This window comes from Bos grunniens, chromosome 16, assembly GCF_055505025.1.
Source record: "Bos grunniens cultivar Pamir isolate PY7600 chromosome 16, Bosgru_T2T1.0, whole genome shotgun sequence".
NCBI classification, from domain to species: Eukaryota; Metazoa; Chordata; class Mammalia; order Artiodactyla; family Bovidae; genus Bos; species Bos grunniens.
This window is the reverse complement of record NC_141180.1, coordinates 20,748,079-20,761,701: the sequence shown is the minus strand read 5'-3', so window position 1 is coordinate 20,761,701 and position 13,623 is coordinate 20,748,079. Positions and strand designations below refer to the sequence as shown.

General features: G+C 36.1%; 1 protein-coding gene across 8 annotated transcripts in view; it reads left to right on the top strand.

The window, feature by feature from the left end:
• The window catches only part of RALGPS2 (Ral GEF with PH domain and SH3 binding motif 2), a 163,734-nt gene extending 150,750 nt beyond the window's left edge, over positions 1–12,984 (top strand). For 7 of the 8 annotated variants that reach the window (XM_086343615.1, XM_086343613.1, XM_086343619.1 and 4 more), the window contains 3 exons: positions 1,005–1,110; positions 3,416–3,507; positions 6,274–11,961. In XM_086343615.1, coding sequence (XP_086199741.1) covers positions 1,005–1,110; positions 3,416–3,507; positions 6,274–6,303 — 228 coding nt within the window. In that variant the 3' untranslated portion in view covers positions 6,304–11,961. Of the gene's footprint in view, positions 1–1,004; positions 1,111–3,415; positions 3,508–6,273 lie in introns of all 8 variants that reach the window. The other variant, XM_086343620.1, reaches the window with a different exon arrangement.
• Positions 12,985–13,623: the final 639 nt, after the last annotated feature.

Sequence of the window (13,623 nt, the reverse complement as noted above, 5' to 3'; positions counted from 1 at the left end):
TCTTAGAAGTGACTTTTATAGTTCTAGTGTATAAAATTGCAGATGACTTTTATAGTGATCTTTTCCAAGCATCCTTGCTCATTTTTCTTATTAGTTTGGTGGATTTTCTGAACTGAATGGATAATACTATCTGCAAGTGATGGCAGTTTTATTTCTTCCTCATCCTTTTACCTTTTATTTCTTTTTTGTTCTCTTATTATGCTGACTAGGTCTTCCAGTTCAGTATTGGATGAAAGTAGCAATGGTAGGCATCCTTGTCTTGAAACTGACTTTGAAATGTTTTATGCATTTTACCCTTGAGCGTATATTGCAGAATTTTAGTTTGGGTTTTATTTTATTTTGTGTTTTTCTTTCCTGTATACTTTGTTCAGGTTTTTTGTTTTGTTGTTGTTTTTTTTTTTTTTTTTTTTTTTTTTAGTTGGTTGGGGGAAGAGGGGAGTGTCGTTTGTTTCTTTTGTTTGTTTAGTAGGTACTGTTGAATTCCTTGGAAGGGAATTTCCTAATTCAGTAACAGTATCTACCAAACAAACAAAAAAATAAATTCCAAGTCTACCACAAATATGCATTATATTCTAACAAATGCTTTTATTTTACATCAACTGAGTTGATAATATTTGAGTTGTGGCTCCCGGGCTCCAGAATATAGGCTCAATAGTTGTAGCACACAGGCTTAGTTGCTTCACGGCATGTGGAATCTTCCTGAATCAGGGATCGAACCTGTGTCTCCTGCCTCGACAGGTGGATTCTTTACCACTGAGCCACCAGGGAAGCCTGACAGTTAAACTTTTGATAAAGAGTTGAAGCTGGGAAAGATCTGGAAAGTAGGAGATGATCTGAAGAGGGCATGCCTACATGGAATTTAGTAGTAAGAGGCTGGAGCAGAGCCAACCAGCAGGAAATCTTGTCTCTCCCTAGGAGAAACTGAAAATACACTTTTTAACAATAAGTTTTTACTTAGGATAAGCCATAAATTTTGTGTTTTTATTATTTTTTTTGTCTCTCAGTTTAAATCAACATCAAATAAGAACGTGTCTGTAGTAGGATGGATGGTGATGATGGCTGATGACCCAGAACATCCGGATCTCTTCTTGCTTACTGACTCTGAGAAAGGTGAATCATTGAAATAACTAGGGGTTACTATACAACTTTAGATAACCCAAATTTTAGTTTAACTGGAATACTCAACTGGGGGCATTGCTTATATTGTTCCACCTCTTAGGAAATATTTCTGTCATGTGATGTATGCTAATTATGCCAATATTTTTAGATATCAGTATCTATTAATTGCTTCTTTAATAAGCTTATTTTCTTTGCTACATGGGAATAAGCTTGAAGAGCTAATAATCAAGAAAAGAAAGAGGGAATTTGAGAATCTATAAAACACTGTTACTTTAAAATCTCAGATTTACAATATGCAATACCCCTTCATTTATATCTTGAATAAATTGTTATTGTTAAATTCTGAATGTGGCAAAAGTTTTCCTTTAAATGGTTTGTGTTCCATTATTTTTAATTAAATTAATTGGTTATTTGACTCAAACCACTTTCCATATAAGTATAATTTTAATTATAATTCTTTGGTTATAATATGTAGTGGAGAAGGAAATGGCAACCCACTCCAGTATTCTTGCCTAGAGAATCCTGTGGACAGAGGAGCCTGGTGGGCTGCTGTCCATAGGGTCGCATAGAGTCGGACTGAAGCAACTTAGCATGCATGCATGCGTTGGAGAAGGAAATGGCAACCCACTCCAGTATTTTTGCCTGGAGAATCCCAGGGATGGAGGAGCCTGGTGGGCTGCCGTCTGTGGGGTCGCACAGAGTTGGACACGACTGAAATGACTTAACTGTATAATATGTAGAGACATTTATGAGTAACATTATTGGCTGTTAACCACAGGAGTTTTTAGAATGCACGAGAGAGGCTGGAGGGTGGGCCGTGTAGAATCAGGTCGTGTGTCTCCTTACCCTGCTTGTGTGTGTCGTGGGGACCTCAGTGATCATCAGAACAGATCCTCACATGATTGTAGCTCTTGCTTTATAACATCTGCCAGCCATTGATGAGCACCACAGAGGAAGCCAGAAAGGAAATCGTTTCGCATCTTCCTTCTCCAAGGGAATCGTTGATTCCTTAGTGTACTTGATAGAACTACTTCTGAGTACAAGGTTTTTATGAAATCTATACTGACAGCCTTTTTCAGGAAGAAGAGTAGATAAATGGCCCCTGTGGCCAGCTTGTCAGATATGCCTGTTATTTAGGTTGATCTGATGTTTGATCTGGGTTCAACAAGCAAAAAATGTTATTTGAATAATTAAACATATGGTGAAGAGAACTTTTGCTTCTGAAAATGAATAAGTCTTTGATTGTTAAAATCTCAAAGAAGAGCTGAATAAAGCCTACATATAGATCAGATGAGGCTCCTGAATCACTGGATGTAGTTATAAAGGAAAGAGTAGAAGTCAGTAAGAACTGGGAAATAAGAACAACTCAGGTCAGTGAGAAGGAGAACTAAGCTTAACTTAGGGCAGCCTATACTACATGAATCCCTTCTTTTCTCAGTTTATTACCTTAATACATATAAATGTATAAAAATACTCTTATCGTGTATCAGTTTTTTATTAGTCAACATAAGGTCTAAATGGTCTTTCCTAGTAACTTAGATGGTAAAGAATCTGCCTACCAATGCAGGAGACCCAGGTTTGATCCCTGGATCAAGAAGATCCCCTGGAGGAAGGGAATAGCAACCCACTCCAGTATTCTTACCTGGAGAATTCCATGGACAGAGGAGCCTGGCAGGCTACGGTCCTTGGGGTCACAGAGTCGTATGAGACTGAATGACTAACACTTTCACTTTCAAGGTCTAAATATATATGTCACAAATGAAACAAATGAATTTCTAATTTTCTAAAAGAGAAAAAGGTGCTTTCTCAGATTTTTCACATAAACCCTTATTAGACCTAGGAACTTCTCTAATAATTTTGACAAATGTAAGTAAAAACTAAAAGCATAGGTTATATTGATGTTAGCTGATTAATCCTTAATCACATTAAATAGCTAATGTTTAAGTGTTAAACATGTTAGAACATTTTGGCCTATAAAAATTTAGTCTTAGCAGCTACTAGTATTTAGGTCATCTAAATAGTGCTGAGAACTGATATTCTGTACTCTCATCCATGCATACAAATGTAGAGAAGCCAAACAATTGTTTTATTTAGGTATACTTAAAGATCATGTAAGAAAACAAAATACTTCTCTTCCAATTGATGAATAGCAAAGCAGTGACTTTCTGAATAAATTATAGCTTGTGAATGTAGCATATGGAACTCTGTATTGGAAAATCAGGTGATAGAGAAATAAACTGAGACTGAGAACTCTCATCAATTTTTGTTGTTTTCCCCTTGTTTTTAATAATTTTAGGAAATTCGTACAAGTTTCAAGCAGGCAGTAGGATGAATGCAATGCTGTGGTTCAAGCATTTGAGTGCAGCCTGCCAAAGCAACAAACAACAGGTGAGCATTTCTCTTCATCCTCAGAAGAGTCCATAAACTGGGAATGTATTTAAAAGAGCTGGAAAGAGAAGTATGTGGACTGATTTTTGGAATGAAGTAGAAAAACTGTGTTGTTTATGTTCTTTTTTTGTTGACCACAGTCAGCAAGACGTGAGGTCCACATTTTAGTGAGGGAGATGGACAATAAACAAGTGAACAAATAACAGCATTTCAAAAAGTAAAAACTCTTTGAAGGCAGCAAAATAGAATTAGGTGATATGAAGGGATGGGAGTAAAGTCAACTTTAAATAAATTAAGAGTGAACAGCAGAGGTGTCCCTAAGGAGATGACAGTGACGTGAATGACAGGAGGGAAGAGCCACGTGAAGATAAGGGAGAGCAGAGTTCTGGTGAAAGGAAGGGAAGTGCAAAGACCCTGAAGGTGAAACAAGCTTTAAGGTGTTCAAAATAGGGAGGTGTAGCCTGTGTCAGAAGAATGGGAATGAGAGGCAAGGAAACGTAGCTTCAGAGGTTAAAAATTTGATGGTACCTTGCCAACAATTATTCTGATGCATCTCTATTTGTTCTGTTGACAATTTATGTGGGTTCCTATGCTTGCAGTGAAACCCAAAACGATTTGGACTTTTTCCTTGTTTTTATTTCACTGAAACAAAGATGGCCTAACCCACAGAGGTCTATGATGGGAACTCGGCTGCAAAGAGGAATGAATCCATAGTGCTGTGTTCCCCAAATCCTGCTGCTGATTTAAAGTTGAACAATGAATTGGGAGGGCAGACATAAATATAACTGGAGTTAAAAGTTTTTACACTCTTTTTGGCCAGTTTTTAGTTGAAAAGTTTATTGCCTGTAGGTACTGAAATACAGAAGTATATGGTAAATATTATCAGTAGCTAATTTTGAATTATATAATACATTGTAGAAGTTTATAAAGCTTATAAATGTGTTTTTTACCATGTGCTATCAGTACCTAAGTTATAACCGCTTTTTTGGTATAGGAAGAAAGTAAGGCTTAAAAATGCTAATAAATGACCTCGACAAGGTCAAACAAATAAAAAAAGTAAAACAAACAAACAAAATTAAAAAATGGTGGACCTAAGACACAAAGTCTGTCTTCATTCTGTAGATGCGTTCTTAAATATTGTTGGAATGGGCTTTGTTCTCTTATAATTTTTGTTTTAAAAATAATAAAGCAAAAATTACATCCTTGCCCTTGTCAAATTAGTGTCTGGGACAGGATGAAGGAAACAGACCTTCTTTTGCCTAAACCAAGTTCTTGAGGATTCAGTTGCATGCATACATTTTCTTTAAATGTGGCCTTAAAGTATTGTATCATTTTTTTTAATCTGAAGATTTCAAGGTTAATCTAGAGAGTGTATGCATACCAGCATAGAGATTCAGTTTCTTTTACTGTATTAGTGGATCTTCATGCTGAAAAAGTTAACCAGATGTGTATAAATGGTTTGGTTTTGTTTTTTCAGTTTGTTTGTTGCTATACTTAGAAGAATGAGAGAAGTAGCAAATTTATAAATTGAAGCCATGAAATTTGAAAACTTAGTAGAAGACTGTAACTCAAATACAACATCTTAAACCATCATCAGGCAACTTAGGAGGAAATGAAAATTTTGCCTTATTTAAATATGGATTTCTTATAACCAGACCTGAGAATTTATACTTTAAGTACTCGTCTCTTCATACTGTATTTTATTTATAATTCACTTATGATTACATCATCAAATAATTTTTCATTCAGAAGCTGACATGTGTAAGAGATTAATCTTTTTTTTTAGTGTCCTAGGTTTTCAGGAAAAGGTTGTTAAAGAACTGTTACCCTCTTTTTAACTTCCCTGGTGGGCCAGTGGTTAAGACTCCATGCTCCGAGTGCAGGGGACCTGGTTCTAACCCTAGTCAGGGAACCAGATCCCATATGCCTCAGCTAAGCATCTGCATGCCACAACTAAGAAAAGAGAGGGAGAACTGTTAAACTCTTCTAAAGGACACAGCAATGACTACTGATACATGAATATCTCTACCAGCACAGCTTTGGAAAACTGGTAGTAAAAGTTAAGAGCATTTTTTTTAACATGGCAAAACCCTCTTTAGTCCTTAACTAGATGACCCATCAACTAATTTTTAAGAACAAAATATATTTATATTTCTAAGAATTATTGTTGAATTTTAGATTTGAAATCAAATTAAATTTGATCCAGTCTATTAGCAGCCAACTGTTATTATAGCCTGTAGATTTTTCAGAGTCACAAAGTGTCAGATTAGAATTTATCTAGTGATGAGTTTTATTCTTTTATACTCATTTCATGATGACAAAGAAATTCTTAGTAATGTCTGTTATAAAATTATGCTGATTTTAAAATTTGCATGTAGGAATTCATTATAATACGTATAATGAGAAAATTAATGATGACAGGTGTGTCTGGAATCTCACACCTACTAAGGCCATACTTACTCTTTCCTCACTCATTCATTTATTCACTCAGCAAATGTCTACTGAGCTCCCCTGTGTTAGACAAGAAAGGTATTGTCTCTGCCCATTTTGCCATCCAGATTTCAATTTACTGGAAAGGGTATTAACTTATCTCAGTGGTTTTTCTCTAAAAATGTTCTAGTATATTTTATCCATTATTCATGAACAATTACAATACCTTCTATCAAATTCCTTTGGGCTTAGTTAAAATGACAAGGGAACATAAGAAATAGTACTTTGAAGAACACCTTTCAAATACTATCAGTTTGTAATGCTTATATTTTTTAGGTTCCTACAAACTTGATGACTTTTGAGTAAAAACGTGATAAAGAACAAGGTGAACTGTTACCCTAAGTGAAAGCGAGGACCTGATGCAAGAGTGCCAGCTACAAACCAATCCTGTGCCAGGCAGAGCCCAGAGTCTCCGTCTCAGCCTCTGAAGTCCTGAACCAAAAAAGCACTAATTTCAGGGAACGAAGTGAGATATTCCCAGGGAACACATCAGAGCTGTAAAACAAACTGCCATGGACCATGCTTCTTATCTCTGAACTGACCTGTGGAAACCACTGCCTTAATAGAATGAAAGGAAAACCACCACGAAACACCAAACAGTGCGTGTGAATCTCCTGGCGGTGCTGTGCTTGGAATAGATCGTAGCTAATTTGCATTTCTTTTAACTTTGTACTAATTTTGGAGGGGGGAATGCCTTTTTTTAGATACACTTTAAAAGGAAAAACATATTTCTTATGGGTGACATCAGGAGCTGGTTTTGAACTGAAGTGTGAAGATGTTTCAGCTTAGTAAGGTTCTACCAGCCGCCTCGCCAAAAGGTTTGCTTAAGCTTCCATGAGTCAGCGGCCTCAACGCGCTTTCTCACAGCAAGAGTGTAGGAATTAGAAATGTTAATAATGTGAGTTGTTGGGGTTTGTTTGGGACTGGGGTGGGGTGGGGGGGTTGTTTTGTTTTGGATAGGGGAGATTTTTTTTTTTAAACACTAAACTTCTGAAATTTAGTACTGTATGGGGTACATTATTTCCTGCTGGAGGTATAAAGGCTGAGTGTTCACATGCCAGACACTTTTTTCAAGTGGGCTCCAGAAAACATGGTTGTTTTTAACTGGGTTTAAAGTTTGGCCTTCTATATGAATTCATTGTTGGACCACATATCTGCTTAGTAGAGAACTGTAATCCCAACCTAAACTTTTCTAAGAAGATTTTACAGTAACTACAGTTTTCAGGTTTAAGTGGATTATCCCTTCTTTCACTCACAGGTGATTTTTGTCGTCAAGGGTGATGGATCAATATTTTATTAGGATATTTTCTTTTACAGTGTTAAATGTGCACAATGCCAGTTTTTTTTTTTAATTGTTTTCATTATTTTTGTTCAATATGAGATTCAGGATCACATTTGTTTAAAAGAGAATCTACATGTGTTTGTATGCATGTATGTATTTTATTATAAGGGATACAGAATAATCTTCAAAGGGAAAAAGGTGAAAGAGAGGCTGGAAATTTTGAGTATCAAAACTTTCCTTCCTACTTAACTTTCCTTTATCACAAACATTTTTCTCAAAATTTACTAATAGGTCCTTACCATGAAACCATATTTTGTTAATAGTTGATCAAGAGAGTTTTGTGAGAGCTCTTTTATGCAATAATGCATTTAACTTCCAAAATAAATGTTGAGTTTAAAAAAAGGAGGAAAAAAAAGTTTGAAGGTGAAATGCCTTAGAGTTTTAACCAAAAAAAAAAAGGGCACTTGAACAAAGGCTGTGTGTTGGCTGTTATAAACTCATGAGGCAGCATGAATTTCGCCTATGGCCCAGAGTAAGAAGTGCTTTTTGACTGATAACTTCTAATAGATTTCTATTACTTTGGGCCTCACATAAAAACTTTCAGATTGTATTCTAGGGGAATTTTATCTTTTTCCTTTTTAATCATAAGTATTTCATCCTTGAATCCATGAAACTTACATAGAAAGTATTGCTTGTTAGAATAATTAACTAAAAGTATATCCATTTGGAAAGTAGAAGAGCTTTCTCAGATTGCTAAATTTTTAAATTTTGTTTTCTGTTTGAAAAGTATATTAAGAGTTCAAATATTTTTCTCACATAGTACAGTTAGAAATACCACTATTTCTGGTTTTGTGGGAAATGACATGAGCTGGAGAGGGCAAGAACATAGCTGAGACCTCCCAGCACAGCCCACGCTGGGCATGGAAAAGACCCCCTCTGCATAACCAGCATAGCAGTATTACTCTGAGACCTTGCACATCTGACTTTTGTTTTAATTTTCTTAACTTGTTTGTTTCTCTTCAGAAATAAGTGTTTTTAACAGTGTATGTGCTTTTAAAACACATTGTGGATGAGAACCCTGTGGATTTTTTATTACCTTGTCTGTTTGTCATAAATAAGCTAAAGTAGACTAAGTGGTAGGCTAACCATATTGCTGAAGATGGGCAGCTGGAAGTCAGAGCCTGACAGCACAGTTTTGCCAAAGAGAGAGCTCAAGTGGAAGACGTGTTTGATATTTTCAGCGCTAAACACAAGGCTGCTTGTGCAGAGTGAGAACAGTGTTCAGATTTGGTGACTAGACCACACATAGATTTGTGGCCTCTGACTGACGGAAACTATGAACTGTGTAGCGGAAGTCACCATTGTTTTCTTGTCTTCAGATTTGTCCATTCAAAAGCTTGCTCATTGCTTTTTAAGGCTACTTTAGCATTTGAAGCAAAGAGAATTCCAGTGGGAGAAGTGAATTAAAATAGTGTGGGTGAATTTTTGATCTTATAATTCACCAAATGAGACCTAATAATAATGCAGGCAAAAATAAATACTACAATATTAAATATTTAGGCATCGTGTTAGTGAGAAGATGAAATTTTTCTCCTCTTACTAGGCCTACCCTTAATAAATTTGTAAACTAGCACCTCACAAGCTTGAAATTTTCACCAATATTAAGCCCATTTTTTTCTCTCTGAGTCAAGAAAAACTCATTGGAAATTCCATTATAATTTAAATTTAAGCTAGTTTTTGATAAGCATAATGATTGGTATATTATCCAGCCTGGTGCAGCAGTATAATACCAACCAAAATACAATTTGAGGCACATCTCATTTAACTGTTTGAACATGGAAGCTTATTTTTCATGCAAAAGTAACCTCTAACGGTTTTTAAAATGCAGCTATAAAAATCACTGTATGATGACCTTGAGGAGCTCTGATTTTGGTCTCATGCCCCCTCTGTGTGTGAGTTCTACTTATTTTTTTCAGAGACATTATTTTTAATATAACCTCCAAACTATAAAAATTAAAAGAACCAATCAAACACACCTTCCTATTACATTTTCTTCACTGTGTAAATATTATTTGTGTAAACAGTACGAAAAGGGATCCAAACAATTTGAGTCTGAGTATTTTTTTTCCTCCCCAGGCATATGCTTCAATGATAAATGTTTTCCTGTGCGAAAAATGCCATATGACTGTTGTGCTACCTTCTGTATGGACTGTTTTGGTATTGTATCTTTCTGTATGTCAGGAACTTAGGGTGTTTGTAGCTGCAGAGTTTCTGTAAGTGGCTTTATTCCTCTTCTAGAAGGTTTATAAAGGAGCCCAATGTGCACTGTTACAGAAGGGAAAAATGTTTACAGTCTCTAGTGTATACACCTTGTATGTTAGTTGAAACCAGGGCCCGCCAAGAGCAGCCTGGCCTATTGCTCTCTTAGGATTACTAGAATTCACTTGGCCAAATGATTTGAGCAGAAGTCTTTTTTTTTTTTAGGTTAAATCTGTAGTTATAGATGACTTTACTGCTAAAAACAAAACTACAGGACTTGGTATTAGTTTAAAAGTCAATAATAGTAGATTTAACCCATTAACTATCCACTCTTGATTTCGTTCCTATTTTCTGAGACATGGTCCCTTTCAATGTTCTTTTAAACCACCATATTATCTTTTTTTTGCTGTAAACAAGAGGTACCAGTATTGTTAACAGAGGATAATATCAGTTTTTTCAAAAAGCATCTGCCTCAAAGGCTTTTGAAATAATTGGATCCCTTTTTGAAAATGAAAATGAATTTGACTGTGTCCTGGTGGAACAGTAGTACTGCTGGTGCGTGATAGGTGATACAAAGCAAGTGGTGAGGTATGTCTGACTTCTTCAGTGGTCTTTTAGGGTTTGCTTTTATTTTCTGTCTCTCTTCTTTTATATTATTTCTTTCAGGCATAGTAAATTTATAATTTTACAGCCAGAGTAGTATTCTCTTTTCTTGTAACAAACATTGTTATTTAACACATTGATGATAACAATTTTCTGTGTGAAGTTAACCTTTTTTGGTTTTGCTTCCTTAAAAATGGCTTGTGTCTAAGGTGACTTGTTTTATTTTTTTCCCCCTATTTAGAGGATTCTAACAAAAGAGATCTGTGTGAGCAAACTTTTAAGCTTTCTGAAAGCTATTTCATTACACTGGTATCTCCAGTTGTAGTGCGGGGAAAATTTGCTCAGTGCCTTATCAATTTGAAGACCAACTTTAGGGCATCGAGTGTGACAATAATCATTTGGCTTCTTACTCCTCTTATTTCAGGAGTGTGTGCTATTCCTCTCTCCACCAGCTTACTCTTGCTCACAGCAAGTCTAAGAAAATGCGTGCGGATCGCTCTGGGTTATTATCGCATTCCTCCTTGGCTTTGAGTCTTTTCAGACAAGCTCCTTCCCTGCTCCTCTCCTTCCAGGTGAGAAGATTAAAAATAAACCCTCCAAGTCAGCCTTTAGATGAACACGCCTAAGAGCAACTTTGAAGAACATCCATCCAGCTGAGTTTATTTTTATTTTGTGTTGTTGAAATTGTTTTGAGCATAGATTCAATTATCAGTCCTTTCAGAAAATCCTTAAAAGAATACAGTACAGCCAGAAAGATTTGTTTGGGTTCTATAAAAGCTACTAAAATCCTGAAATGAGAGTTCCTTTGCCCAGAAGTGAGATTTAGTTCAGTACATTCTTACAATTAAACAGGACTCAGAACAATAAGCGGTCGCTTCACCTACCGGTTAGTGTTAACTTGAAGATACTGTCAGGAGAGTGAAAACAATGACAAGGTATAAATTAAAGAGAAGTTGAGAGACTAAGCTAGCTTTCTCAGTGAAAACAAAGTGTGGAAGCATTTTGCTTCTCTGAGATCTGGAGATACTATTGTTCAACAGAGTCAAAATGCTCTCTTCACATTTTGTAAAGGGCTGGTGTGTTCTAGAGGAGGCAAGTAAATTTAGTCTTTAAAGCCAAATGAAGGGATTAACTGGTCCTTGAAGGTTATTAGTAGGATTTAAAGTTTGATTCTAGTCATTTGGACTGCAAAGTGGTGATGGGATTAAAGGAATACATAATGAAAGGAATGCTTTGGGATTGAGCTTTTTTTTTTTTTTTTTTAATAGACAAGTAGAAAGTTTCATAATTAGCTATGCTTTAGATACCAGGTAACAAATATCAATTTTCCCATGAAGATATCACCTATTAAAACTATTCACAGAAGATAGTCCAATAATTATTGACTTACTAAATCTGACAGAGTAGCTGATAAAAGTCACCAGACTCAAGAGTTTCTATACCTTGATTATCGACAGATCCATTGTTTTACAGCTGACTGAAGTATGTATGTGTGGGGAGGGGATGGGGAGCTCATTCACAGTGTAATCTAAAGGAGATAAAGGCATCTGTGGGGATGAATATCCAATAATGATAATATACAGGAAAACACAAGCCATTTTTACTCTCCTTCATCCCGGTTAACTTGAGGTACTAAAGATGAAGTACTCGTTTGCACTATGACCTCCTGGAGTGACGTGCAGCTTGGTTCCTCTCTCACTTTTGATTTCTGTTTAATATGCAAATGTGAGTGTGAGATCTTAAGTGTGTTTGCTTAAGCTAACTTGAATTTAAGTACAGTTTTCTGAAATATTTCTATTGGAATAAATTACTTAAAAATATAGGTTGTGTGGGGATAATTTGTTTCCATGGTTACATTTTTATCATTAACTTTTAAAGAAATGCTTTAAGTTGATTTCTTTTTTCCCAGTCTTTCTAGAATAGTTGACTAGGATTTTGTTGGTACAAGGAAGCTTCTGTCTGGGTAAACTTCAGTTGCTCTTCTCTATCCCAGAGCAAGGATATGCAGCATGCTGACAGATGGTGCCTTGGGGAAAAGAGGTCAAGGGTATAATATTTCCGACATATCTATCTCCCCACTCCAAGTATGTTATATGAGCAGTCTCCATAGAGGCCCTCTTTGCTAATACTATATTTCATAAATTCCAAACCATGACACTCACTTCTCACCATTTCTGAGAACAGAATCCGCCATCAACCTAGGGAGCCTTAAATTAGAAGAAGTACCAAAATACATGTGTTGAGTCTCCTATAAGTTATCAGCTGGGGTGTTTGCTCTGCCCTTTCTTAGAATTCCATGAGTTTGCTTCTAAGAAGCTTGGGAAACCTCCAGATGGGACTGAATGCCCAGTGTTTGGGCACACCATAACCCAGTTTTCAACTATTTTCTCACTTTTTTGATGGCTTTTGAAATTTTTCACTGACACTGTGCTAGAACCAAAAGAGAGTGACTATTCTCTTCTTGGGTGAGCCTGTCCTTGCCTCACATAGCACCTCGTTCTCCGTGTGTGCATGCTGAGTTTCCGGGTTCCCTCCTCGTTTCGTTAGTGGCTGTTCCCTGAGCCAGTACCACATTGTCTTCATCCCTGGATAGCTGTGTAAGTCTTGATGTCTGATGAGGTAATTGCATTGTTTTCATCCTCCCTATGAATTCTATAATCAGTGTGTCAGGTTCAGTGAAAACACTGTTAATATTTTTATTGGACTTGCTTTGAATTTGTAGATTAATTTGAGAATTAACAGTTTGAAAAGCTTACTCATCTCATCTATGAATATGAACTGTCTCTGTTTTATTTAGGGTTTTTAATGTCCCTCAATAAAGTTTCATAGTTTTCTCCCTCCTAGTTTCATACCTCTTTTATTAGTTTATTCCTAGGTAAACTAGTTTTTGTTTCTGCTATGAGTTATCTGTCTGTAGGAATGCTATTTTTATGTTGACACTTAACACCCAGCAACCTTACTGAAATCCCTTATCCCTTAATTCTAATGGTTTGTCCAGTATGATTCCATTGTCATATTAGCTGCAAATAAGGTAATAGATTGTGAGAAAATATTTGGAGTTTATAAAACAAAGGATTCATATCAAGAATATACATGGATTGGATTTTTTTGCAAATTAATAAGAAAATGTATTCAGTAGAGAAATGTGCTAAAGGGTATGAATAAACAGTTTATAGAAGGAGGCCTATGTGGCTAATCTATGAAAAGATGCTCAACCTCAGTTAGTAGAGAATTTCAAAGTAAATCATGGAAGAGCTGTCTCATTAAACCTGTCAAACTGGTGAGGCAGTGCCAGAGAGCATCTGGGCAGTATTACAGAGATTGTGTACATATACAGAGCATAAGAATTCAGAATTCCGGCCCTGGACTGCTTACTGGCTGCGTGATCTTGAGAAAGTGACTTAACCTTCTTCCTCAGTTTCCTCTTCTGTAAAATGATCACAGCGACAAGCCCACCTCAGAGAGTTGTGCGGCTCACCTTA